The 24640-nt window shown below is 44.1% G+C and overlaps 1 protein-coding gene across 1 annotated transcript in view; it reads left to right on the top strand.

Annotated features, from left to right (window-relative positions):
* The window catches only part of LOC145350178 (retinol dehydrogenase 7-like), a 37358-nt gene extending 20344 nt beyond the window's left edge, over positions 1-17014 (top strand). The window contains exons 3-5 of the mRNA XM_080199221.1: positions 560-818; positions 7629-7792; positions 15870-17014. Coding sequence (XP_080055347.1) covers positions 560-818; positions 7629-7792; positions 15870-16093 — 647 coding nt within the window. The 3' untranslated portion in view covers positions 16094-17014. The remainder of the gene's footprint in view (positions 1-559; positions 819-7628; positions 7793-15869) is intronic.
* Positions 17015-24640: the final 7626 nt, after the last annotated feature.

Here is a 24640-nt window from a genome sequence, read left to right as displayed (position 1 = left end):
GGAGAATTGGTCCCAATCAGTCTGAAAGTTGGCTGAAAAACTTGGAGAACTGCTGCTTATCTTCAAATAGTGAGAGGGGTGGGTGGTTAAGCCTTAATCTCATTGGTATTCTAACAGTGCTGTCCACTCACAGCCCTGCAAAGCAGTATCAGCTTAAATCATGTACTCATGTGAGCTTTACAAGGAAAACTAAAAAGAATATTAGTCAAGTAAATGGAAGTATTCCCTTGTAAACTTTTATTCAGTATTATACACATGCCAGTCCACATACGTGCACAAACTTCTATTGCAGTTTTGAAGCAGTGACCTCTATTACCGTAGCTAATTTTACATACTTTGTACATACAATTTTGGACAGGAGGGGCTTAATTTAAAACAGCCCTGAGTTTTCACCTCACTATCCATCTGTAAATAGAGTTTTTTTTCATTTTGGATTTCATCCTTCTCTAAGTTGTGGCTTATTTTCCCCAATCTTTCAATTTTTATATAGGTCTATATTGGTTTTAGGACCACAGCATAGTTAAAAATATATCCTTTTATTTCAAAAATAACTTTACAGGATTGTGGGGACTGGTTAACAATGCTGGAATCTCTGTACCCTGTGGACCAAGTGACTGGCTAACAATTGACAATTACAAAGCAGTGCTGAATGTCAACCTGATTGGACTCATTGAAGTTACACTGAGTGTGCTTCCACTGATAAAGAGGGCACGAGGAAGAATAGTCAATGTAGCAAGTGTCTTTGGCAAAATCAGCTCTGTGGGTGGATCATACTGCATCTCCAAATTTGGTGTTGAAGCCTTCAACGATAGTCTCAGGTGAGTTAGAAATGAGAAATTTATCCATTAATATTAACCATGTCCTAACATTTTCCATTTTATGACTAAATAGCACTGCGTAATGTTTGCTGATTTTATGTTTTACAAAGGTGTTGCTTTGGAGTTTATGTATTTTGTTTATTTGTTCATGGGATGTGAATGTTTCTAACAGGGCCAGCATTTATTGCTATCACTAATTGCTCTTGGGAAGATAGTGGTGAGCCATCGCCTTGAAACGCTTCAACTGGTTTAAATGTAATCCCATAGTGCTAATAGGAAGGAAGATTCAGGCTTTTCACCCAGCAATAATAAAGGAATGGTATTATCAAGGGGCCACACGGTGAAGCCTTCCATTGTTTGCTGGAGCAGAGAGAGAGAGCTAAGATTTTACCTGTTAAAAACCTGTTTAAAATAAGTTTAAAGCACTTTACTCTTTGTAGAACTGTTTAAAGCATTTATTTATTGTATTTACTGCTTTAAGAATTCTGAGGGAGGGGTTAAAAGGCATTTGTGGACCAGCCTGCTTTAAATCAGCGCCAGGTTTAAAAGGAGGCCTGGTGTAGACAGCGGGCAGCGTCTGAGCGGGCAGCGGAGTGAGTGGGAAGCAGAGTGAGTTAATAGGGCTTAATATCAAAAAGGGCTTGAAGGAAAAAGGCCAGGTGAGTTTGTTTGAAAAAACAAGGAAAAAAATTTTTTCAAACCTACTACAGCAGGAAACAAGGAAAAAAATTTTTTCCCCATAAAAAATTACAGTGAATAATGGAGGGGCATGTGATGTGTGGTTTCTGTATGATGTGGGAACTGGTGGACCCCAGGGTCCTTCCCAGTGACCATGTCTGTAGTAAGTGCAGGTTGCTGGAAGAGCTCCAGCTCAAGGTGGATGAGCTGGCCTCTGAGCTACAGACACTGAGGCTCATCAGGGGGAGAGAGGGTGCCATTGTCAATGGGGTGCAAGTGACATCCACCCCCCCTAGACTGGCTAAATCTAAGGGTCAGGGACAAAAGGGGGCTGCTGGGAGGAGGAAGGGGGGTGAGGAGCGGAGGCCTCAGCCTCTTAATCTGCATAACAGGTTTGAGGTTCTTGCTTCCAGTCTGGAAGAGGACGAGGCAGGTGAGGTTGGTGAGCAAACTGCACACGGTACAGTGATGCAGCAGGACATAGGCAAAGAGAAGGGGAAAAGGAACGTAGTAGTGATTGGGGATAGTGGGGTGAAGGGTATTGACACTGTCCTTTGTCACAATGACAAAGTGCACAGAAGGGTGTGTTGTCTGCCTGGTGCTCGGGTACAGGATGTCGCAGCTGGGCTGCAGAGGAACCTGGAGTGGGAGGGTGAGAATCCGGTCGTTGTGGTACATGTGGGTGCCGGCGACGTAGGCAAAGTGCGGACTGAGGATCTGGGGAGGGAGTATGAGAAGCTGGGAATGGAATTAAAAAGTAGAACCGACAAGGTGATCGTCTCTGGGCTACTGCCTGAACTGAGTGCAGACGGGCGTAGGGTTGACAGGATAAAGGAAGTGAATGGGTGGCTCAGGGATTGGTGTGGGAGGAATGGGTTTGAATTTATGGGGCATTGGCACCAGTATTGGGGTAGGTGGGACTTGTTCGGGCGGGATGGGGTTGGTCTGAACCGTGCTGGGACCACAGTGTTGGCGAATGGAGTAAAGAGAACTGTAGACAGGGCTTTAAACTAATTCGGGGGGGAGGGTGCGAGGGTAGGTGACGCTACGAGGTCTAAAGTTAAGGATAGGGTACAGGTAAGGGAAGAGGCCGAGGATGTCCCAATTGGTGGCGTTACGGCAAATAGGGTCCAGGTGAAGGCTGGGATGAAAGCGCTTTATCTGAATGCACGAAGCATTCGGAATGAAGTGGATGAGCTGGTGGCACAGATCGACACAAATGGATACGATCTGGTGGCCATTACAGAGACGTGGCTGCAAGGTGACAGGGACTGGGAGATGAATGTACAGGGCTATCAAGTGTTTAGGAAGGATAGGCAGGAGGAAAGAGGGGGTGGCGTAGCTCTGCTGATTAAGGATAGTATCAAGGTGGTAGCAAGGGATGATATCGGAGCCAAAGAGCAGAAAGTGGAATCGTTGTGGGTGGAGATTAGGAACAGCAAAGGGAGGAAGACGCTGGTGGGTGTCGTCTGTAGGCCCCCAAATAATGATCTGGAGGTGGGGCGGGCTGTTAACGCGCAAATAAGTGCGGCGTGCAGGAATGGGACGGCAGTAGTTATGGGAGATTTCAATCTGCATATTGATTGGTCGATCCATGTTGGACGAGGTGGGCTCGAGGAGGAGTTCTTGGAATGCTGCCGGGATAATTTCCTTGAACAGTGTGTGTTGGAGCCGACGAGGGAGCGAGCTATCTTGGATCTGGTGCTATGTAATGAGGCGGGTAGAATTAGGGACCTTGCGGTGAAGGATCCTCTTGGAGAGAGTGATCATTGCATGGTGGAGTTTCTGGTGCAGATGGAGGAGGAGAAAGTGGGTTCCCGGACACGCGTCCTTTGTTTGAATAGAGGGGAGTATGGTAGGATGAGAGAAGAATTGGCGAATGTGGACTGGGGGAGCGCGTTGGAAGGTAGGTCTGCTGAGGAGCAGTGGAGGATCTTTAAGGAGATCTTTCTTGGTGCTCAGCAGAAATTTATTCCGATGGTCAAAAAGGACAGTAGGAGGAGAGGTAATAAGCCGTGGATAACGAAGGAGGTGAAGGAAAGTGTTAAATTAAAAGCGGAGGAATTTAGAGTAGCTAAGAGCAGTGGGCGAGAAGAGGATTGGGAAAGGTTTAAATGTCAACAAAGATTGACAAAGAAGTTGATAAAGGAGGGTAGGAGAAGCTATGATGCTGGGCTAGCACTTAATATAAAAAAGGATAGCAAGAGTTTTTATAAATATATAAAAAGGAAGAGGCTGGCTAGGGTGAACGTTGGTCCTTTAGAGGATGAGAAAGGGGACCTAGTGGTAGGGGATGGGGAAATGGCTAAGGTCTTCAATAACTTTTTTGTTTCTGTCTTCACGGAGGAGGACGTGAATAATTTGCCGGGTGTTAGCGATGGAAAGGTGGTAGGACTGGAGGGTCTTAATGACATTACTGTTACTAGAGAGGTGGTGCTCGACAGACTGGAGGGGCTGATTGTGGACAAGTCCCCAGGAGCGGATGGAATGCACCCGAGGGTTCTGAAAGAAATGGCGGAGGTTATAGTGGATGCCTTGGTGGTTATTTTCCAGACGTCGCTGGATTCCGGGGAAGTGCGGGAAGCTTGGAAAACGGCTAATGTTACGCCGTTGTTTAAGAAGGGTGCCAGGCAAAAGGCGGGGAATTATAGGCCGGTTAGTTTAACGTCTGTGGTAGGTAAAATGTTAGAATCCGTCATTAAGGAGGAAATTGCAAGGCATCTTGAAGGGAATTGCTTGATAGGGCAGACGCAACACGGTTTCATGAAAGGGAAGTCGTGTCTGACAAATTTACTGGAGTTCTATGAGGATGTGTCTAGGGCAGTGGATAGAGGAGAGCCGGTGGATGTGGTCTTTCTTGATTTTCAGAAGGCGTTTGACAAGGTACCTCACAAGAGGTTATTGCAGAAGGTCAGGGGACATGGAGTTGGGGGTAGGGTGTTAGCGTGGATAGAGGATTGGTTGTCAAATAGGAGGCAGAGAGTGGGGGTCAATGGGTGCTATTCGGATTGGCGGTTGGTGACTAGTGGGGTGCCCCAGGGGTCGGTGCTGGGGCCTCAGCTATTTACCATTTATATAGATGATCTGGAGGAGGGAACCGAGTGCAGGGTGTCGAAATTTGCTGATGACACCAAGATTGGGGGAAAGGCAAATTGTGCGGAGGGTGTGGAGAGTCTGCAGAAGGATCTAGATAGGCTGGGTGAATGGGCCAGGAAATGGCAAATGGAATTTAATGTTGGCAAGTGTGAGGTGGTCCACTTTGGTAGGAAGAATGGTAGGAAGGACTATTACTTACGTGGCGAAAAACTGCAGCAGGCGACGGTGCAGAGGGACCTCGGGGTCCTTGTGCATGAGTCGCAAAAACCCAGCTTGCAGGTGCAGCAGGTGGTCAGGAAGGCGAATGGGATGCTGGCCTTCATAGCGAGGGGGATTGAATATAAAAGTAGGGAGGTCTTGCTGCAGCTGTATAGGGCATTGGTGAGGCCGCAGCTGGAGTACTGTGTGCAGTTTTGGGCGCCGCACCTGCGCAAGGATATTTTGGCCCTGGAGGGAGTGCAGAGGAGGTTTACTAGGCTGATACCGGAGTTGAGGGGATTGAGCTATGAGGAGAGGCTGAATAAACTAGGCTTGTACTCGTTAGAGTTTAGAAGAATGAGGGGAGATCTCATTGAGACGTATAAGATGATGAATGGGATGGATAGGATAGAGGTGGAGAGACTCTTCCCGCTCAAAAAAGACAGTAGGACTAGGGGGCACAGCCTCAAGATAAAGGGGAGGCGGTTTAGAACGGAGTTGAGGAGGAACTTCTTCACTCAAAGGGTGGTGAATCTCTGGAATTCTCTGCCCGTTGAAGTGGTGGAGGCTGCCTCGCTAAATATTTTTAAGAAGCGGGTTGATGGGCTCTTGATAAGAGAGGGGATTAAGGGTTATGGGGAGAGGGCGGGAAAGTGGAACTGAGCCACGGCAGATCAGCCATGATCTTATTGAATGGCGGGGCAGGCTCGATGGGCTAGATGGCCTACTCCTGCTCCTATTTCTTATGTTCTTATGTAATGTATTTCTGGGTAAGGATGGTGTGTGACTTGGAGGGAAAGTTGCAGTTATTGGTGTCCCCATGTGTCTGCTACCCTTGCTCTTCTAGATGGCAGAGGTCAGTGGTTTGGAAAATGTTGTTGAAGCATTGGCAAATTACCGCATTGAATCTTGTAGATACCATACGCTATTATGATCTTCCCCATTGGATGTGGCTTAAAAGACAAACAACATAATTTATTTAGAAATGGTCAATGATTCTGCATACATCCTAATGTGTTTTGTAAAACCAGCTGAATATTCAACTTACTGGAGTTTGCAAATTGTACTTTGCAAAATATACATTAAAATAAATTGTAAATAGAACCAGTGAAGAAAAAATACTTGTATTTAAGGTATTTTCCTGAGCTTACAGCTTGTTTCTTACAGCATTGATTGGAAAGACATTTAGCTTAGGATTGAATTTGACTGGGGTGTACAAAAGTTAGCTTCAAAACAGCCAACTTTGAAAAAGACCACTCTGTAATGATAACATGTTTCTGGTGGCCAAAGCCAGCAGCAAGTGGGCTTTCCGGCCCTCAGTGGGATGGAGTTCTATCCTCAACAGTTGCTGGCCAATCTGACTGGCCAGTCCCAACAATGCCAGAAGTCACTAGTGGACGCAACTGATACTGCATGTATCTAGAATTTCTACAGTACAGAAGGAGGCCATTCGACCCATCTAGTCTGCATTCACTCAACATCTTACCTAGGCTCGATCACCGTAACCCCTAATTCACCCCACCTACACAACTGAGACACTAAAGGAACGGGCAAAATAGCAATGTCAATCCATCTAACGAGTTCCTCTTTGGACTGTGGGAGGAAACCAGAACACCCAGAGGAAACCCACACAGCCACAGGGAGAATGTGAAAACTCCACATGGACAGTTACAGAATCACAAAATACTGCAGTGCAAAAGAGGCCATTTGACCCATTGACTCTGCACCAATGCATGTAAGGCCCTGACTTGCCCACCTAATCCCACTTGCCAGCACTTGGTCCATAGCCTTGAATGTTATGAGGTGCCAAGTACTCACCCAGGGACTTTTTAAAGGATGGAATTGAACTCGGGTCACTGGTGCTGTGAGGCAGCAGTGCTAACCATTGTGCCACCATGCTGCTCAGTGGATCCCAGGAAGAAGAACAAGGGACCCCCAAGCAAATTAAGTCCTGTGCTTTTAGGACAACCGAGGGAGATGAAGGGGGCTGGACGAATAGGTTTTGGAGGCACAATTAAAGAGTGTGATGTTTGAATGGGGTGCACAAAGGGCATCCCCTAAAGGATGTCTCCCACTTTTTAATGAGTTGAATGAAAAAAATGACCTGCTCAATCCACCTTCCTGCTCATATCAACTATACCCTCTCTATGGAAAACATACCTAGCCCCGAAACATGAAAATTAAACATTGTGAATCTACAAAATGGCTAAAAGATATGCTCATGTACAAATTTTCCACAGTCCATCTGACATATCTAACACCTCACTGATGGCACATAGTGTAATCATTTAAATTAGCTGACTCTAGGAGTTCTGACTGATTTAGTCCCCTCCAGTTTCATCAGAGTAAGTAAGATTCCAGTCCACCTCACTGCACTGGGGACTTAGAATTTGCAATCTTAATAGTGCAATTATCCGGATTCAGTAAAAGCTTTCCTCAACCTTCTCTTAATGCTCCTTTGTAACCCTCAATGAGATTGGCTATACCTTGATACTGTTAAACATTGCTCCAGTAGATGGAGCATAAATGGATTTATAGTACACAAAGCAGAGCATGGTGTATTACTTATATGTAACTTCTTATCAACAATTCCTACTCTTTTCTAGTACTTAATCATACCAGTATTGCTCCTAGCAGTACGCAGTCACCTCGGCGGTATAAATTAGTGGGCAGAAAATTGGGCATGAAATCCAAAATAATACTTTGTACTTTGAAGCAGCACAAGTTTTCCTCCATCCACACCACACATTAAAGTAAAACAGGAAAACTTAAACCCAAACAATAGTAAGATGGTTCAAATCTGTAACAATTCAATGGTTTTATTTTCTTGCTTTACAGGAGGGATTTGAGTGCTTTTGGAGTAAAAGTTCTTTGTATTGAGCCAGGCTTCTTCAAAACAAGTGTCACCAATTTTGACATAATCACAGAGGACTTAAAAAGACAATGGCTCAAGTTACCACAGGATGTAAAGGACGACTATGGAGCAGATTTCTTAGACAAAGGTAAACTTTTCTATGTTTAAAATTACAGATGCATTGAATTCTAATTGTAAAACTTTTGATCCAAACAGAAAATGTTAGCTAAATACTCAATGTTAAATATTTTTCATCCTCTGCTGCATTTTTTAAAATTCATTCCTGAGACATGGGCATCTTTGGCTGGCCAGCATTTATTGCCCATCTTTAGTTGCCCTTGGAGAGCAGTTGAGAATCAAACACATTGCTGTGGCTTTGAAGTCATATGTAAGCCAAATCAAGTAAGGACGGCAAATTTCCTTCGCTAAAGGACATTAACGAACCAGATGGATTTTTCCAATAATCGACAATGGTTTCCCAGTCATCAGTAAATTCTTAATTCCTGATATTTTTTATTGAATTCAAATTCCACCATCTACCATGGTGGGATTTGAATCCTGGTCCCACAGAACATTAGCTAAGTTTCTGGAATAATAGTCTAGTGATAATACCACTAGGCCCTTGCCTATATAAAATGGATGTTTTAGAACCAATTAGAAAATGCAAAACATGTTTTAGATTGAAGTTTGTAATTGTCCACAAAAGATTTTTTTTCTCATTTAAGTTGGAACAGACACAGTACTACATCCTTCTTTGATAGGGATTATTTCCAATAAGTTTGTAAACTAACTTTTGTAATCATTTTATAGTGTGCTACTATGGAAAAATGCAACATTCTACTTCAAGTACCTGGTTTTTGTATGCACCATATGAGACCATAACTTCCTCAGAATGGCAATGTGTTTCAGATAGCCATTTTGTACCCACTTATCTGCACTAAATCTCTTCAGTGTCTGCCTCGCAGTCCTTCCTGACTCAGGCCGGGGGAGGTTCAGGCAGTGCAGTAGGTCCTTGGGGCAGCTTCAGAGTCTAAAAGGTTTGCAGCAGGCTAGGAAAAAGCTAAGTATCTAAGGGATGGGATTTGGGTGGTCACGGCAGGGGTGAGTGGAGGGGATTGAACATCAGGGAGTTAGGGGAACAGGACATTGGGTGTGCAAGGGGGCGCCAAACATCATCAAGAGTGGGGGTGTGCTTGGACATTGGGGAATGAGGGAATTGTTAGCGCGAGTGGGCGAACACGACCACTACGGACTCAGGGTCAGGTTCAACAGTGGCACAGCTTTATTTTTTACGTCGACGGAGGTGCAGTCAGGACATACAAACCAAACAGTCCTGAAAGCACTCTAAAGACCCGCCACAATGGGCTACAGTTATACCTGAACTTGATACATTGTACAATTCAAATGCTAATGTTTTGTTTACAGTATTCGACTCTGACCATCCTGTTTCGATGTCTTCAAGTATTGTAATGATGTTTTTAAGTGTGTGTTAATCGTTTCTGTCTGATGGGTTTCTTAATGGTCTAGAATCTTTGGGGTTTGAACAGTGGGTGTTTGACTATTCTCAGGAAGTTTGTGGGGCCAGGGATGCTTCCTTAGCTATGCTAATTCTTAGGTGTCTCCATAGAGGGTTGCTTGATTAGATCAGAGGTGCTGATTTGGTTGGATGGGGGTGGACTTTTTAACTTAGTTCCTGTAGGTGCCATCCTGTCCGGTTCCCTTTGTGTGCGAGCCCTCATTTGCATTCTAAAAGCATGTCCTTGCCTGCTAGTCTGTGTCTGTTCCCTTGTGACCTTTAGTGGGGAGGCTCTGAGTGCAACTTTAGTCTGCTTCCATATTGTGTACCCAATTTCATAAAATTCGCTGTCCGATAACAGAGTATTGGCTTGGGTCGGGGAGAGGTCAGGTTGGGGAGGGGATGCGACCCAGCCTGGTCAGATCAGATTGGTGGGGTGGGAAATTCTGTGCATGTGTTGGGGGAGGACAGGTTCAGGGAGTGGAGAGTAGTGTGTGTGGGGGGAGGGGAGGGCCTGGGCAGGTTGGGAGCATCTTGGGAGTCCCATGGGAATATTTAAAATAATTACACTGAAGTTAGAAGTGGTTTTATTTCTTCTAACTTTTTTTAGAGTACCGAGTAGTTTATTTCAGGGAGAATCATTCAAAGTTAGCTCTTCAAGTCATTTTGTTGGATGATGTGCAGTGTAACTATCCAGGGCAAGTTAGTATTTTTCGCAGGAGGAGAGATAATCAGCCGTGGATAACGAAGGAGGTAAAGGAAAGTGTTAAATTAAAAGCGGAGGCGTTTAGACTAGCTAAGAGTAGTGGGCGAGAAGAGGACTGGGAGAGGTTTAAATATCAACAAAGAATGACAAAGAAGTTGATAAAGAAGGGTAGGATAAACTATGAAGCTGGGCTAGCGCTTAATATAAAAAAGGATAGTAAGAGTTTTTATAAATATATAAAAAGGAAGAGGCTGACTAGGGTGAACGTTGGACCCTTAGAGGATGAGAGGGGGGACTTAGTGGTAGGGGATGGGGAAATGGCTGAGGCCTTTAACTTTTTTGTTTTGGTCTTCACGGAGGAAGACGTGAATAATTTGCCGGGTGTTAGCGATGGAAAGATGGTAGGACAGGAGGGTCTCAATGACATTATTGTTACTAGAGAGGCGGTGCTCGACAGACTGGAGGGACTGATTGTGGACAAGTCCCCAGGACCAGATGGAATGCATCCAAGGGTTCTGAAAGAAATGGCGGAGGTGATAGTGGATGCCTTGGTGATTATTTTCCAAACGTCGCTGGATTCTGGGGAAGTGCCAGAAGATTGGAAAACGGCTGATGTTATGCCATTGTTTAAGAAGGGTGGCAGGCAAAAGGCAGGAAATTATAGGCCGGTTAGTTTAACGTCTGGTTGTAGGAAAAATGTTAGAATCCGTGATCAAGGAGAAAATAGCGAGGCATCTTGAGGAGAATTGTTTGATAGAGCAGACGCAGCATGGTTTGGTTAAGGGGAAGTCGTGCCTGACAAATTTATTGGAGTTCTATGAGGATGTGTCTAGGGCAGTGGATAGAGGAGAGCCGGTGGATGTGGTGTTTCTTGATTTTCAGAAGGTGTTTGATAAGGTGCCACACAAGAGGTTATTACAGAAGGTCAGGGGGCATGGAGTTGGGGGTAGGGTGTCAGCGTGGATAGGGGATTGGCTGTCAAATAGGAGGCAGAGAATGGGGGTCAGTGGGTGCTATTCGGATTGGCGGTTGGTGACTAGTGGAGTGCCTCAGGGGTCGGTGCTGGGGCCTCAGTATTTACCATTTATATAGATGATCCGGAGGAGGGAACCGAATGTATGGTGTCGAAATTTGCTGATGACACCAAGATTGGTGGAACAGCAAATTGTGCGGAGGGTGTGGAGAGTCTGCAGAAGGATCTAGATAGGCTGGGCGAATGGGCCAGGAACTGGCAAATGGAATTTAATGTTGGCAAATGTGAAGTTGTCCACTTTGGTAGGAATAATGATAGGAGGGACTATTACTTACATGGCAAAAAACTGCAGCAGGCGACGGTGCAGAGGGACCTCGGGGTCCTTGTGCATGAGTCGCAAAAACCCAGCTTGCAGGTGCAGCAGGTGGTCAGGAAGGCGAATGGGATGCTGGCCTTCATAGCGAGGGGGATTGAATATAAAAGTAGGGAGGTCTTGCTGCAACTGTACAGGGCACTGGTGAGGCCGCAGCTGGAGTACTGTGTGCAGTTTTGGTCGCCGCACTAACGCAAGGATATTTTGGCCTTGGAGGGAGTGCAGAGGAGGTTTACTAGGCTGATACCGGAGTTGAGGGGGTTGAACTATGAGGAGAGGCTGAATAAACTAGGCTTGTACTCGTTAGAGTTTAGAAGAATAAGGGGAGATCTCATTGAAACATATAAGATGATGAATGGGATGGATAGGATAGAGGTGGAGAGGCTGTTCCCGCTCAGAAAGGACAGTAGGACTAGAGGGCACAGCCTCAAGATAAAGGGAAAGCAGTTTAGAACGGAGTTGAGGAGGAACTTCTTCACTCAAAGGGTGGTGAATCTCTGGAATTCTCTGCCCATTGAAGTGTTGGAGGCTGCCTCACTAAATATATTTAGGTTTTTGATAGGCAAGGGGATTAAGGGTTATGGGGAGGGGTGGAACTGAGCCACGACAGATCAGCCATGATCTTATTGAATGGCGGGGCAGGCTCGAGGGGCTAGATGGCCTACTTCTGCTCCTATTTCTTATGTTCTTATGACAATTGCCACATAAAACCCTTGACAAGGAATGTCAAAGAGAGATTCCCTAGTGCATTTTTAGACTACCTTCCTCCCACCCCTTCCATTTCTGACACAGGAGAGCCAGGAGGTTACGGGACATAAGAACATAAGAAGTAGGAGCAGGAGTAGGCCATCTAGCCCTTCGAGCCTGCCCCGCCATTCAATAAGATCATGGCTGATCTGTCGTGGCTCAGTTCCACTTTCCCGCCCTCTCCCCATAACCCTTAATCCCCTCTCTTATCAAAAACCCATCAACCCGCGTCTTAAAAATATTTAGCGAGGCAGCCTCCACCACTTCAACAGGCAGAGAATTCCAGAGATTCACCACCCTTTGAGTGAAGAAGTTCCTCCTCAACTCCGTTCTAAACCGCTCCCCCTTTATCTTGAGGCTGCGCCCCCTAGTCCTACTGTCTTTTTTGAGCGGGAAGAGTCTCTCCACCTCTATCCTATCCATCCCATTCATCATCTTATACGTCTCAATGAGATCTCCCCTCATTCTTCTAAACTCTAACGAGTACAAGCCTAGTTTATTCAGCCTCTCCTCATAGCTCAACCCCCTCAACTCCGGTATCAGCCTAGTAAACCTCCTCTGCACTCCCTCCAAGGCCAAAATATCTTTGCGCAGGTGCGGCGCCCAAAACTGCACACAGTACTCCAGCTGCGGCCTCACCAATGCCCTATACAGCTGCAGCAAGACCTGCAATTTTACCGCCCCACCCACCATGGGAATCGGACCTGGCGAGGGGCGAACAGTGAAAAGACCAGTTGGCCTCGGGCAGGATTTTATGGTTTTGGGACAAGCGAGGCCGTAAAATCACTCCCATGGTGTCATGCTTAGAATGCAGAGATCTAGTCTGCTTTTTATTGGTCAACGTTATTGCACTATTATTTTAATTAACATTTTTACTGTTTAAAATTCACAGATGATTTCAACAAGTATTAATAAACAGAATTTTTTGGGGTGAAATTTTACACAGGGGTGGTGCACCCTCTCCCTCTTAAAAGTTAGGAGTAAGCCTGTCTCTGCATGGACAGGCGAGATGTGGAGATGCTAGCATTGGACTGGGATAAACACAGTAAGAAGAGTCACAATACCAGGTTAAAGTCCAACAGGTTTATTTGGTAGCAAACGTCACCAGCTTTCGTCAGGTGAGTGGGAGTTCTGTTCACAAACAGAGCATATAAAGACACAATTCAATTTACAGAGTAATGATTGGAATGCAAGTCTTCACAGCTAATCAAGTCTTAAAGGTACAGACAACGTGAGTGGAGAGAGCGTTAAGCACACGTTAAAGAGATGCATATTGTCTCCAGACAGGACAGTTAGTGAGATTTTGCAAATCCAGGCAAGTTGTGGGGGTTACAGATAGTGTGACATGAACCCAAGATCCCGGTTGAGGCCGTCCTCATGTGTGCGGAACTTGGCTATCAGTCTCTGCTCAATGACTCTGCTGTCATGTGTCGTGAAGGCCACCTTGAAGAACGCTTACCTGAAGATCAGAGGCCGAATACCCATGATTGCTGAAGTGTTCCCCAACAGGAAGAGAACAGTCTTGCCTGGTGATTATCGAGCGATGTTCATTCATCCGTTGTCGTAGCGTCTGCATGGTCTTCCCAATGTACCATGCCTCGGGACGTCCTTTCCTGCAGCATATCAGGTAGACAACATTGGCCAAGTTGCAAGAGTGTGTACCAGGTACCTGGTAGATGGTGTTCTCACCTGAGATGATGGCATCTTATGTCGATGATCTGGCACATCTGTTTGAGGTTGTGCGGGTTGTTTGAAGGCAAGAAGTGGGGGTGTGAGGATGACCTTGGCGAGATGTTCATCTTTATCAATGACATGTTGAAGACTCCGGAGAAAATGTCATAGCTTCTCCGCTCCGGGGAAGTACTGGATGACGAAGGGTATTCTATCCACTGTGTCCCATGTTTGTCTACTGAGGAGGTCGGTGCGGTTTTTCATTGTGGCGCGTCGGAACTGTCGATCGATGAGTTGAGCGCCATATCTTGTTCTTATGAGAGCATCTTTCAGCATCTGGAGGTGCCTGTTGTGATCCTCCTCGCTAAGGCCATCCCCACACCCCCACTTCTTGCCTTCAAACAACTATACAACCTCAAACAGACCATTGTCCGCAGCAAACTACACAGCCTTCAGGAGAACAGTGACCACAACACCACACAAGCCTGTCACATGCCGGATCATCGACATGGATGAACACCACTCGCCACTCACCAGGCAAGACTGTTTCCTTCCTGTTGGGGAACACTTCAGCGGTCATGGGCATTCGGCCTCTGATCTTTGGGTAAGTGTTCTCCAAGGTGGCCTTCACAACACATGACAGCACAGAGTCGCTGAGCAAAGACTGATAGTCAAGTTTTGCACACATGAGGACAGCCTCAACTGGGATCGTGGGTTCATGTCACACTATCTATAACCCCCACAGCTTTCCTGGACTTGCAAAATCTCACTAACTGTCCTGTCTGGAGACAATACGCATCTCTTTAACCTGTGCTTAACGCTCTCTTCACTCACATTATCTGTACCTTTAAGACTTGATTAACTGTAAAGACTTGCTATCCAATCATTATTCTGTAAATTGAGTTTGTGTCTTTATATGCTCTGTTTGTGAACAGAACTCCCATACACCTGACAAAGGAGCAGTGCTCCGAACGCTAGTGGTGTTTGCTACCAAATAAACCTGTTGGACTTTAACCTGTTGTTGAGACTTCTTACTGTCGACAGACAAGACCATAAGACCTCACCTCTGAGCCAATGTTATGGCTACTGAACTGTCAATTGGCTCAAGACAGGACTTCCACCCTAACCGAGAGGACTGGCAGATCTCAACGTCCAGCAGTGCCACTGTGATCTGTAAAACCTTTGCAGAGGCAAAGTGGCCACAGGCAATGTCATCCCACCATGCCATATCATTTTGTGCCTACACCTCTCCTCATCACAACTGCCAGTCTGTTCATGCATGATTAGGCAAGTGAATTACCCCTGACAGTGTATTCATTTTCTTTACTGAATTAGTTGCTGCCTGTCAGTGGTGGACAGTTTTGTAGGTTTCCATACAGCTCCATATCATTTAAGGTTATTGACACCATCAAAAGACCTCAGATTGGAGTACTCAATATCCAATATCAATGTATTTTGGTGCTTCAAGTTCATGTACATATTAAAAGAAGAGATAAGAGAAAGCACCATAGAAAGCATGCTTTCTGGTTGTATCACGGTTTGGTATACTCCTGCTCTGCCCAAGACCGCAAGGAACTACAAAAGGTCATGAATGTAGCCCATCCATCACACAAACCAGCCTCCCATTCATTGACACTGTCTACACTCCCCGCTGCCTCAGCAAAGCAGCGAGCATAATTAAGGACCTCATGCATCCCAGACATTCTATCTTCCACTTTCTTCCTTCGGGACAAAGATAAAAAAAGTCTGAGGTCACATACCAACCGACTCAAGAACAGCTTCTTCCCTGCTGCTGTCAGACTTTTGAATGGATTTACCTTGCATTGAGTTGATCTTTCTCTACACCCTAGCTATGACTGTAACACTACATTCTGCACTCTCTCATTTCCTTCTCTATGAACGGTATGTTTTGTCTGTCGAGCATACAAGAAACAATATTTTTCACTGTGTGTTAATACATTTGACAATAATAAATCAAATCACATCAAATCATCTGGCCCACTAAGACTGAATCATACCATTGTTACAAACAGCTGAGGAGGGGCAGAATGGTTTGCCTTTTTTCCATTCCCTGTTTGAACACAACTAGTTTTCATACAAGATTATGTTCTTGTCAATTCAATGTTATGACTGTAAAAGGAACGGATAGATTTCATCTCTTATCAAACTTGCATCTTGCCTGAATTGTCATGGATAGAGGCATTCATTTCTTTTGACATTTATCTGCATTATTTTGCAGTGTTGCCAAAATTTAGGAAACGGGTTCAGCAATTTGCAGACCCAGATTTGATGAAGGTGGTGTGGTGTATGAATCACGCTCTGACAGCTGTTCATCCTCGGACTCGCTACTCTGCTGGGCTGGATTCAAAACTTTTCTGGATTCCTCTCTCCTACATGCCAACTGTTATTTCTGATTTTGTACTCAACTGTGACAAAATTATGCCAGCAAAATGTGTTTCATAAGATGCATTTGAGATTTTCTTTTCTAAAAAAAAATTGTTGATCTTGAAATTTATCAAAATTCAATGTTCTATATACAACAAGAAATACCGCTGACCCAACTCTATGCTTCAGCTGATTTTATTCCACAGACAAATGTTCTATAAATGTCTAGAAATTGTTTATGATGTTTTCACCATTACTGTCAAATTTGTAGAAAATAAACAGCACGATGGCTAAGTGATTAGCACTGCTGCCTCACAGTGCCAGGGACCCAGGTTCAATTCCTGGCTTGGGACTGTGTGGAGTTTACACATTCTCCCCGTGTCTGTATGGGTTTTCTCTGGGTGCTCTGGTTTCCTCCCACAGTCCAAAATTGTGCAGGTTAGGTGGATTGACCATGCTAAATTCACCCTGAGTGTCAGGAGAACTAGCTAGTGTAAATGCATAGGGTTATGGGGATAGGGCCTGGATGGGCCAAATGGCTTTCTTCTGCACTGTAGGATTCTATGATTCATGCTAAGAACAATGAGTACTTCCATGGTGGCACTGTTAAAAAAAAAATTAACATCCAGTTCCAATTCATAACCAGAACAAAATTGCCAAGCTTTCCAAGGGACAATGAAGAATAATTTTCTGATGACTGCTGGTGGCCGGCCTTTACCTGATCATTATGTACCCTGTTGCCAAAACAACATCATTAGTGGTTTGCAAACAGCCTTAAAGACCTAATTCATGTCTGAGTAGCTTTACTACAGATACTTATAGCCAATAAATTAAACATTCTTGAAGTCATTTTGCTCTATTTTGGAGTGGTGGGATCATTTAGAATTGTCTATTTTGTAATAAACACGTCCAATATTTGTCACTGTCACAAAGTGTAATTCTGGATGGCCTATGCTAAAAACATGCAGGAATTGCTGAAATAAAACTAAAGGAATTTGCTTTATGAATCAAAGGTATAAGAGATTAGTTTTGACATAAATTGATCGTGATCAGAATGAGCAGGGTGAGAGAAGTTCAGAAAGATCAGAGGAATTAGAGTCATTGAATTGTAGAAAGTTTATAGCACAGAAAGAGGCCACTTGGCCCATTCATGTCTGTGACAATCAAAAAAGCAAGTCGCCCAGCCTAAACCCACTTGCCAGCATTTGGTCCATAGCCCTGCAGCTTGTGGCATTTGAAGTACACATTCAAGCACTTAAGTTAAAGGTTTCTGTCTCTACAACTCTTTCAGCCACTGAGTTCCAAATAGAAGGAATAAAATATATGGAAAGGAAGCCAGATTGTGGTTACAGGCATTCCTAGAAATGTAATAATTTTATTAGCTGGAAACCAGACTCAAGTCAATGTCCTGGATATACATCCAATCATTCCATAAGGAGACTTGCTTGTTGTATCACACAACCTTGTAAGCACCTGAAATTGTTGCTATGTTGACAAGCTCACCGGCTATAAGTAGAACAAACTGAACACATTTGATTCAAGTTTGTTAACTTGTTGCAAAAACAGAAAATGCTGGAAAATCTCAGCAGGTCTGACAATATCTGTGGAGGGTTAATAGAGCCAATGTTTGAGTCTGGATGACCCTACATCAGCGCCAAGAGCAAAGAAAGTCAGAAGAGATTTATACTATGAGGGTGGAGGGTGTGGGGGTTGGAATGAAATAGAGGAAATGTAAATGATGATGAAGAAGGTGGAGAAAGGTGCTAAAAGCGTCCATTAAATGATCAGAACATGTGAATGGCAGAATAGAGATATAGGTTGTTAAGGGACTGCCTGAGGAATATGACAGTCACCCTGGAGAAGGGGAGAGTGTGGGGGGTGCAGTGTTAGGGGCAAGATGGAGAGTGAGAATGAAGAGGTGGAAAAATGGAAGTGAGTACAAATGGATGAATGAGCTGAAAAGAAGAAATGAAATAAAGTAAATGGAAATGAGTTGAAGATGGAGGGGACAGTTCATGCTCTTAAGTTGTTGAACTCAATGTTCAGTCCAGAAGGCTATAGAGTGCCCAATCAGAAGATGAGGTGCTGTTCCTCCAGTTTGCTTTTGTGAGCAATAGGTAAAGATGTTGTTAACACATATATTTGTAGAGCATAGAGAAATAGCTTGAAGTTAAATAGATTGGATATAGTTAGGCATATTGGTAACCCACTTTATGGAAACAACTGTGAGTTTAGTCACAAACATAGGACATAGGGTTCGATGCTGCTAACACAGCAATAATTAGGGATAATAAAAAGACTGCCTGTAATGTAGAGATAACATCAGAGATGTGATGTGCAGTGAAGCATACACCACATCCTGCAGGAATGTAAGAGGCCCACGTTATAAAAAGCAAATGGTCTGCAAGATGTGTTGTTTCTACAACTAAGCATAAAAGGGGAAAAGGTCACTGAGATGGTTGGGACAGCAGTGATTAAGTTGGCAAAGGATTGATTACCGCCAATCTGAACTGGACATGTAACAGTATTGGATAAGATGGATGAGTTTGCTAATGCACTCTTGTGATAACAGGAGACATTGTTAGATGGGATAGGAACTTAGGGCACCTCGAGCCAATAGGAGAATGTCAACACATAGATGGGACAGGGACCACCAATTAGGAGAGAACATCACAATGCTTGTAAAAAAGGTATAAAATGTGCTGTAAATCTATGTGAGGTGTGCCTATTTCGCTAGACACCCGGTCTTGCAAGAACGTCAAATAAAATCTTGCTCCTTCAGAACTTGACTTGACTAAATTGTTTAACTGTGAGCTGTGTTTCTCACAATTGGGGGCTCGTCCGGGATCCTAACATCCCTGGTAGGGAGGTTGCCGGTGGCAACTGGGAAGACGCGTCCCGTTCCAAATTGAACGGTCCCAGGTGCTCATCGGTGGGCTTCTCTGCCACTGACTGTTAAGAATCCTAGGAAAGTTGTTCTGAACGAGTAAGTGGGATACGATAGGCACCGTCGTGTGGTCGGGCAACGCTGTGCACGGACCAAGGTAAGAAAAGTGACTTTTAAGTATTGCCTTGGCGACCGGGTCGTGGTCGGTAAACCATGGAAAAATGGGGGTAGTTGGAAGAAGTCCCCCGGGAAAGGTGTCAGGATTGGGGCCCCAGGTAACATCCCTCCAGAAAGTCCGTTGGGAAGGATGTTGGAAGGTTGGAGCACTAGTAGCTGTACTAGGGATAAAAACAAGACGACAATGAGAGGATATTGTTGTCTTGTTTGGGTGAAAGAAGCAATCCGGAGTCCGTCTGTCTTCTGGCCAAAGTACGGATCGGAGGAGGATTGGGTTTGTCATATTCTTAATGAATATGTGAGATAGAAGCAGCCGGTGTCCCAGAAAGGAATTGACTATGCAAGTTGCTGGATAATGTTAATTTCGGGGCTGCGGGGGAGGTTATGTGATGAGGAAGCAGAAAGAGTAGAGAGAAGTATGTCAGTGGAACTGGGAACCCTGACATAGGCTTTTACTGAGGTGCGGGGTGAACGCTAATAGTGGTTATGTATTTGGAATTGTGCATGACTATATGACTGTTTGAGGGAGAAAGGGATTTGTCACGGCATGGGGCACCCAAATCAAACAGGTCAAATTTATTAGAGGCCAGTGAGCTCCCACCAGTAAAGGGTTAAAAAAAGAGACAAGCAGGCTGACTCTGTATGGTACAGAGAGAGAGAGAGAGAGAGAGGGTGGAACTGTGTAATTGAGACCCTCATGTGATGTAATAGGTATAGCCAATCAAAGTGAATTGCTTTAAGTTTACTAAATTATGTAGGGATCGGACAGAGATTTGAATTCTGCCAAGTGGGAAAGGTGGCATTACATTGCATCTTAAAGTTGTGAGGAGAGTTAACCATTTAGGCACACAGTAGATTTGATTTTGTACTTGCCTGTGTTGGTTACAAAGGCAGAGCTGTAGAAATAATTAAACATGTAGATTGCACATTAGAATGCTTTCAGTATTTCTTCGTGCATCTGTGTTCCAAGTGATGTTTTGTTTTATTGTACCAGAATTGTAAGAATGTGCAAGGGTCTTGATTTAGTGAGGATATTTAAAGGTGATAAAAATAAATCTTATTTTGGATTTTCTGAATCAGGCTTTTGTTAAATAAACTGCTGTACTTTGACTCACAATTGGATTCAGAGGTATCTTTACCAACAAGAATTGGTGCTGAAACCTGGGATCTGTTTACGGGTCCGGTTGAATGGCCACAACCGGAGCTCCGGAATAGATTACCGAATTTAAGGGAGTGAATCAAAGTACAGTAGGTGCTCATCTGTGATGAAAGAGTGTGAGTGTGTGAGAGGTCTGAGCTGAGCACGTGCAGATAAGGAGGTGTCTGTCTTTACACCCAGCCTTAGACCAGTTGTTAAGAGGGGTAGCCCCCTATGCGAAGCTCAGAAGTTTGAAGTGAGTGTAAAGGCTAGAAAAGGATGCCTGGGATGTGATGTTGAGATGAGAGTAAGAAAGAATCTGTCTGAGAGATCGCCGGAGTAGAAGGGAAAGCCGGCTTAATAGTGTGAGCTTAAGGGTGTAAGCCCACGAGTGTAAGCGGTGGTACGGAGGGGACTGATCACCCCTGATAGGTATCACCGGACTGTGATAAGAGCGACCTAGGGGTGGGATCCATTTCACCCACTAGATCAACAATGGAAATGATTGGGAAAAAAAAGGACGGAACTAAGATAATTGGAATTCTCTTAGTTTGAATTAATTAAACAGGTTTAAACTGGATTAATTGAACACATCTCAGTCTTGGGTAAAAAAATTGGGCTGACGACAAGGAGAGAATTGAAACGTCAGAATCACAGATTAGAGAGTTAGAAAAGAGAAACCAAACAAAGAAAATAGCAGTATTGTTAATACATCAGTTAGCTGGACTAATTGAACAAGTAGTCACTTCCACTAAGAAGTGGAGTGGGGATAAAAAAAAAATTCAGAAAATAGAAGGGTGGAGTGAGAAGCCACTTGATGAATTGTTAAGAGAAGCACAGAAGGTATTTGTGAAGAGAGATAATGAGACAGAGAAACAGAAGGCAAAGATAATGGTAGCGACCGTAGATGAGATTGTGAGAAAGAGGGTAAATCCCCTAACTGAGGAAAGGACACGAGGGTATCAGTATGTTGAACGGAAGGTGCGCGGAAGTAGAAAAGGTGGGGCACTAAAAGGTGGGGTAACACAAAAAACCCAAAAGGGGTGTTATCACTGTGGAATGGTTGGACATTTTAGAAGACAGTGCCCTGAATTACAAAGAGAAGAGAGGGTAGTGCCTCTCATGAGTATGGATGAAGATTAGGGAGGTCAGGGGTTCCTACCCCCGGGAATCCACCGGGAACCCTTGATAAATCTGCAGGTGGGTCCCCAACAAGAAGATGCGGTGTTTCTGGTGGATACGGGGGCCACTAGATCCTCTCTGAATTATATACCGAGAGGAATAAAGTTAATCAATAAAAAAATTAATGGTATCGGGAGTGAAAGGGGAAGGTTTTACAGTCCCCATGTTTGAACCGATTATGCTTAAATATCAGACTGAGCGGATAGAGGGTCAACTCTTATACATACCAGCAGTTGGCAGTAATTTATTAGGCAGAGACTTAATAATTAAATTGGGTTTGGCAATTGGAGTAGAAAAGAACCAATTAACAGTAACCATTGGCAGTATTAACAGACGAACAGGAACAGCAAATAGACCCGATAGTCTGGGCAGGGGAGGAAAACCGAGGGGGATTAGACGTTCCTCCTCTGCAAATAAATTTAAAAAAAAGGAGAGACGGTGTGTGTTAAGCAATACCCTATACCTTTGCAAGGAAAACAAGGATTACAGCCAGTAATTGAAGGATTGGTTAGAGATGGACTGTTAGAACCCTGCATGTCCCCTTATAATACCCCTATATTGCCTGTAAAGAAGCCTGATGGAACGTACCGCCTGGTACAAGACCTAAGGGCCCTGAATCAGATAGTGCAGACACGACACCCCGTTGTCCCTAATCCTTATACTTTATTAAGCAAGATTCCTCCTGATCATGGATGGTTCAGTGTAGTAGACCTAAAAGATGCATTTTGGATATGCCCACTGGTGGAAGAAAGTCGAGACTTATTTGCTTTTGAGTGGGAAAATCCTATCACAGGACGGAAACAACAGTTCAGGTGGACAGTGCTCCCACAGGGGTTCACAGAGTCCCCAAATCTTTTCGGTCAAGTCTTAAAGCAGGTGTTAGAAAGATTTAAAAAGCCTGATGAAATCACGTTACTACAATATGTAGATGACCTACTAGTAACAGGAGGAGGAAAGGAAAAGGTAATAGAAACCACAAATAGCTTATTGAATTTTCTGGGACAACAGGGATTCAGGGTGTCAAAGAAACAGCTGCAGTACGTAGAGAAGGAAGTTAAATACCTTGGACACCTAATCAGTGAGGGAAGGAGAAGAATAGATCCAGAAAGAATACAAGGAATCCTAGATCTAAATATACTACGGACTAAAAAAGAACTTAGGAGGTTCTTGGGATTAGTAGGATACTGTAGATTGTGGATCAAAGGGTACGCACAGAAAACTAAACAACTATATTTGAAACTGTTAGAAGAAGAACCTAATGTTTTAGAGTGGACAGAGGATCTAAGCTGATAATAGAAACGAAACTCCCTTGGACTAAGTGCTTACCAATAGCGCTTTTGCGTATTTGTACACCTCCTCGAAAGGATTTGGGTTTATCCCCCTATGAAATGCTATTTGGACTGCCTTATATGGGGACAGTCGGGGAGTTACCGGTTCCTGAAATGAATGATCAATTTGTAAAGAAATATATACTGGGCCTGTCCTCCTCGATATCTTCCCTTAGGAAACAAGGATTATTGTCGCAGACTCCAGCCCTCGACTTCACGGTACATACAATTCGACCGGGAGATTGGGTCCTGGTAAAGTCATGGAAAGAAACTAAGCTGCAACTGGAATGGGAGGAACCATATCAAGCACTCCTAACAACTGAGACAGCAATCAGGACTGCTGAAAAGGGGTGGACACATCATACTAGAATCAAAAGGACTGGTAAAACCTCCAGATAATTCCGACACGTGGAAGGTCGAACCAACTGAAGAACCTTTAAAGCTGAAATTTAAAAGACTCTAAATAATCAATTTCTAGTAGCGGCGTGAGCGCGGGAAAGAAACTGTTTTGAATAAGTTCTCTCCTAAAAGGTAACGAGAAAGGGATAGAATGGAAGGGGTAACCTGGATAATGCTTTCCTTCCTCTTGTCTCAGAAAGTACTTACAAGTATGGGATATAATTTAGATAAATTAGAAAAGGAAAGGAAAAATACTATAAGCTCAATTACGATTCTGGATCTCCCTACAACACAGGTGGTAGAGACTGACCTATGTTTTTTGGTAGTATGTGGAGATCTGATGAGCCAGCGAAAATATTCGGTGGAATTCTTACAATTTTATGCTGATGGAAAGTATCCTTGGGGTAGACTTCCTTCCATAATATCCCTTCATCAGAAATATATGCAGTCCAGGTCAGAATGCTTAGATAAGAAATGCAATCCTATATATATATATATATAACAATAAAAGGGACCAAATGGACCGAAAAAAAAAAATAAACGGTCCAGTTCTAGATCCTAAAAACCTCTCCCGGTACTCCATAGCTGGTGGACCCTTCCTTACGGTTAATTGGACCAGAGACTATCAACTGCACCAGGCAGTATTTAGAATCAGGGTAAAGGAGGGAGGAAAAGACAGCAAATTGAAATGCTGTTTCCGAATCTATGTAGATAACAATTTGAAAACACCCGACCGAAATGATCAGGTTCCCCAAAATGACCCAAGGGCAGTAAGAATGGTAGAAGTAAACAACCTAAAACAAACCCTTGAAATAGAGACTGGGTATGAGGAGACCAATGCCTGGGTAGAATGGGTCAAATACACTGTAAAAAGCTTAAATAAAAGCAATTGCTATGCCTGTGCATCTGGGAGGCCAGTAGCCCAAATAGTACCCTTCCCTCTGGGATGGAAACGCGACAGAAGAGGTGTGGAGTGCATGTTAGCCCTGTATCAAGAAAAGGAAGCATGGGGCAATCCGAACTGCACATCCCTATCCCTGATGTTCCCTCCCGTGGAAGCAAAGAACTTAAAAACTCCCCCTCAGTTTCTCACTGCTGTTGTGAATCACACTTCATGTGTGAACCGACAAGGGGCAGAGTTAACTCATAATATGGGGGAGTTAGAATCATGCTCAGAGATCAGGAGCATTACAGAGAACGGAATGGGAGGGAACTATTCATCATTGAAAATCCCCAGAGCAGATATATGGTGGTATTGTGGAGGAAGGGTACTGAGGCCAACTCTACCCCCCCGGTGGAAAGGTACATGTGCAATTGTCCAATTGGCTATACCATTTACCCTGGCATTTGAAGAATCGAAAAAGATAAGGAAAAATAAGAGATCAGTGATAGGAATTTCTTTTGATGAAAAGATATATCTAGATCCCATAGGAGTGCCTCGGGGAGTCCCAGATGAATTTAAAGCTCGAAATCAAATTACAGCTGGGTTTGAATCCTTGTTTTGGTGGGTGACA

Source organism: Carcharhinus amblyrhynchos, chromosome 11 (assembly GCF_965287045.1).
Source record: "Carcharhinus amblyrhynchos chromosome 11, sCarAmb.v2.hapA, whole genome shotgun sequence".
Lineage (NCBI taxonomy): Eukaryota > Metazoa > Chordata > Chondrichthyes > Carcharhiniformes > Carcharhinidae > Carcharhinus > Carcharhinus amblyrhynchos.
The sequence above is the reverse complement of the archived record's forward strand: the minus strand, read 5'-3'. Positions and strand labels throughout refer to the sequence as shown.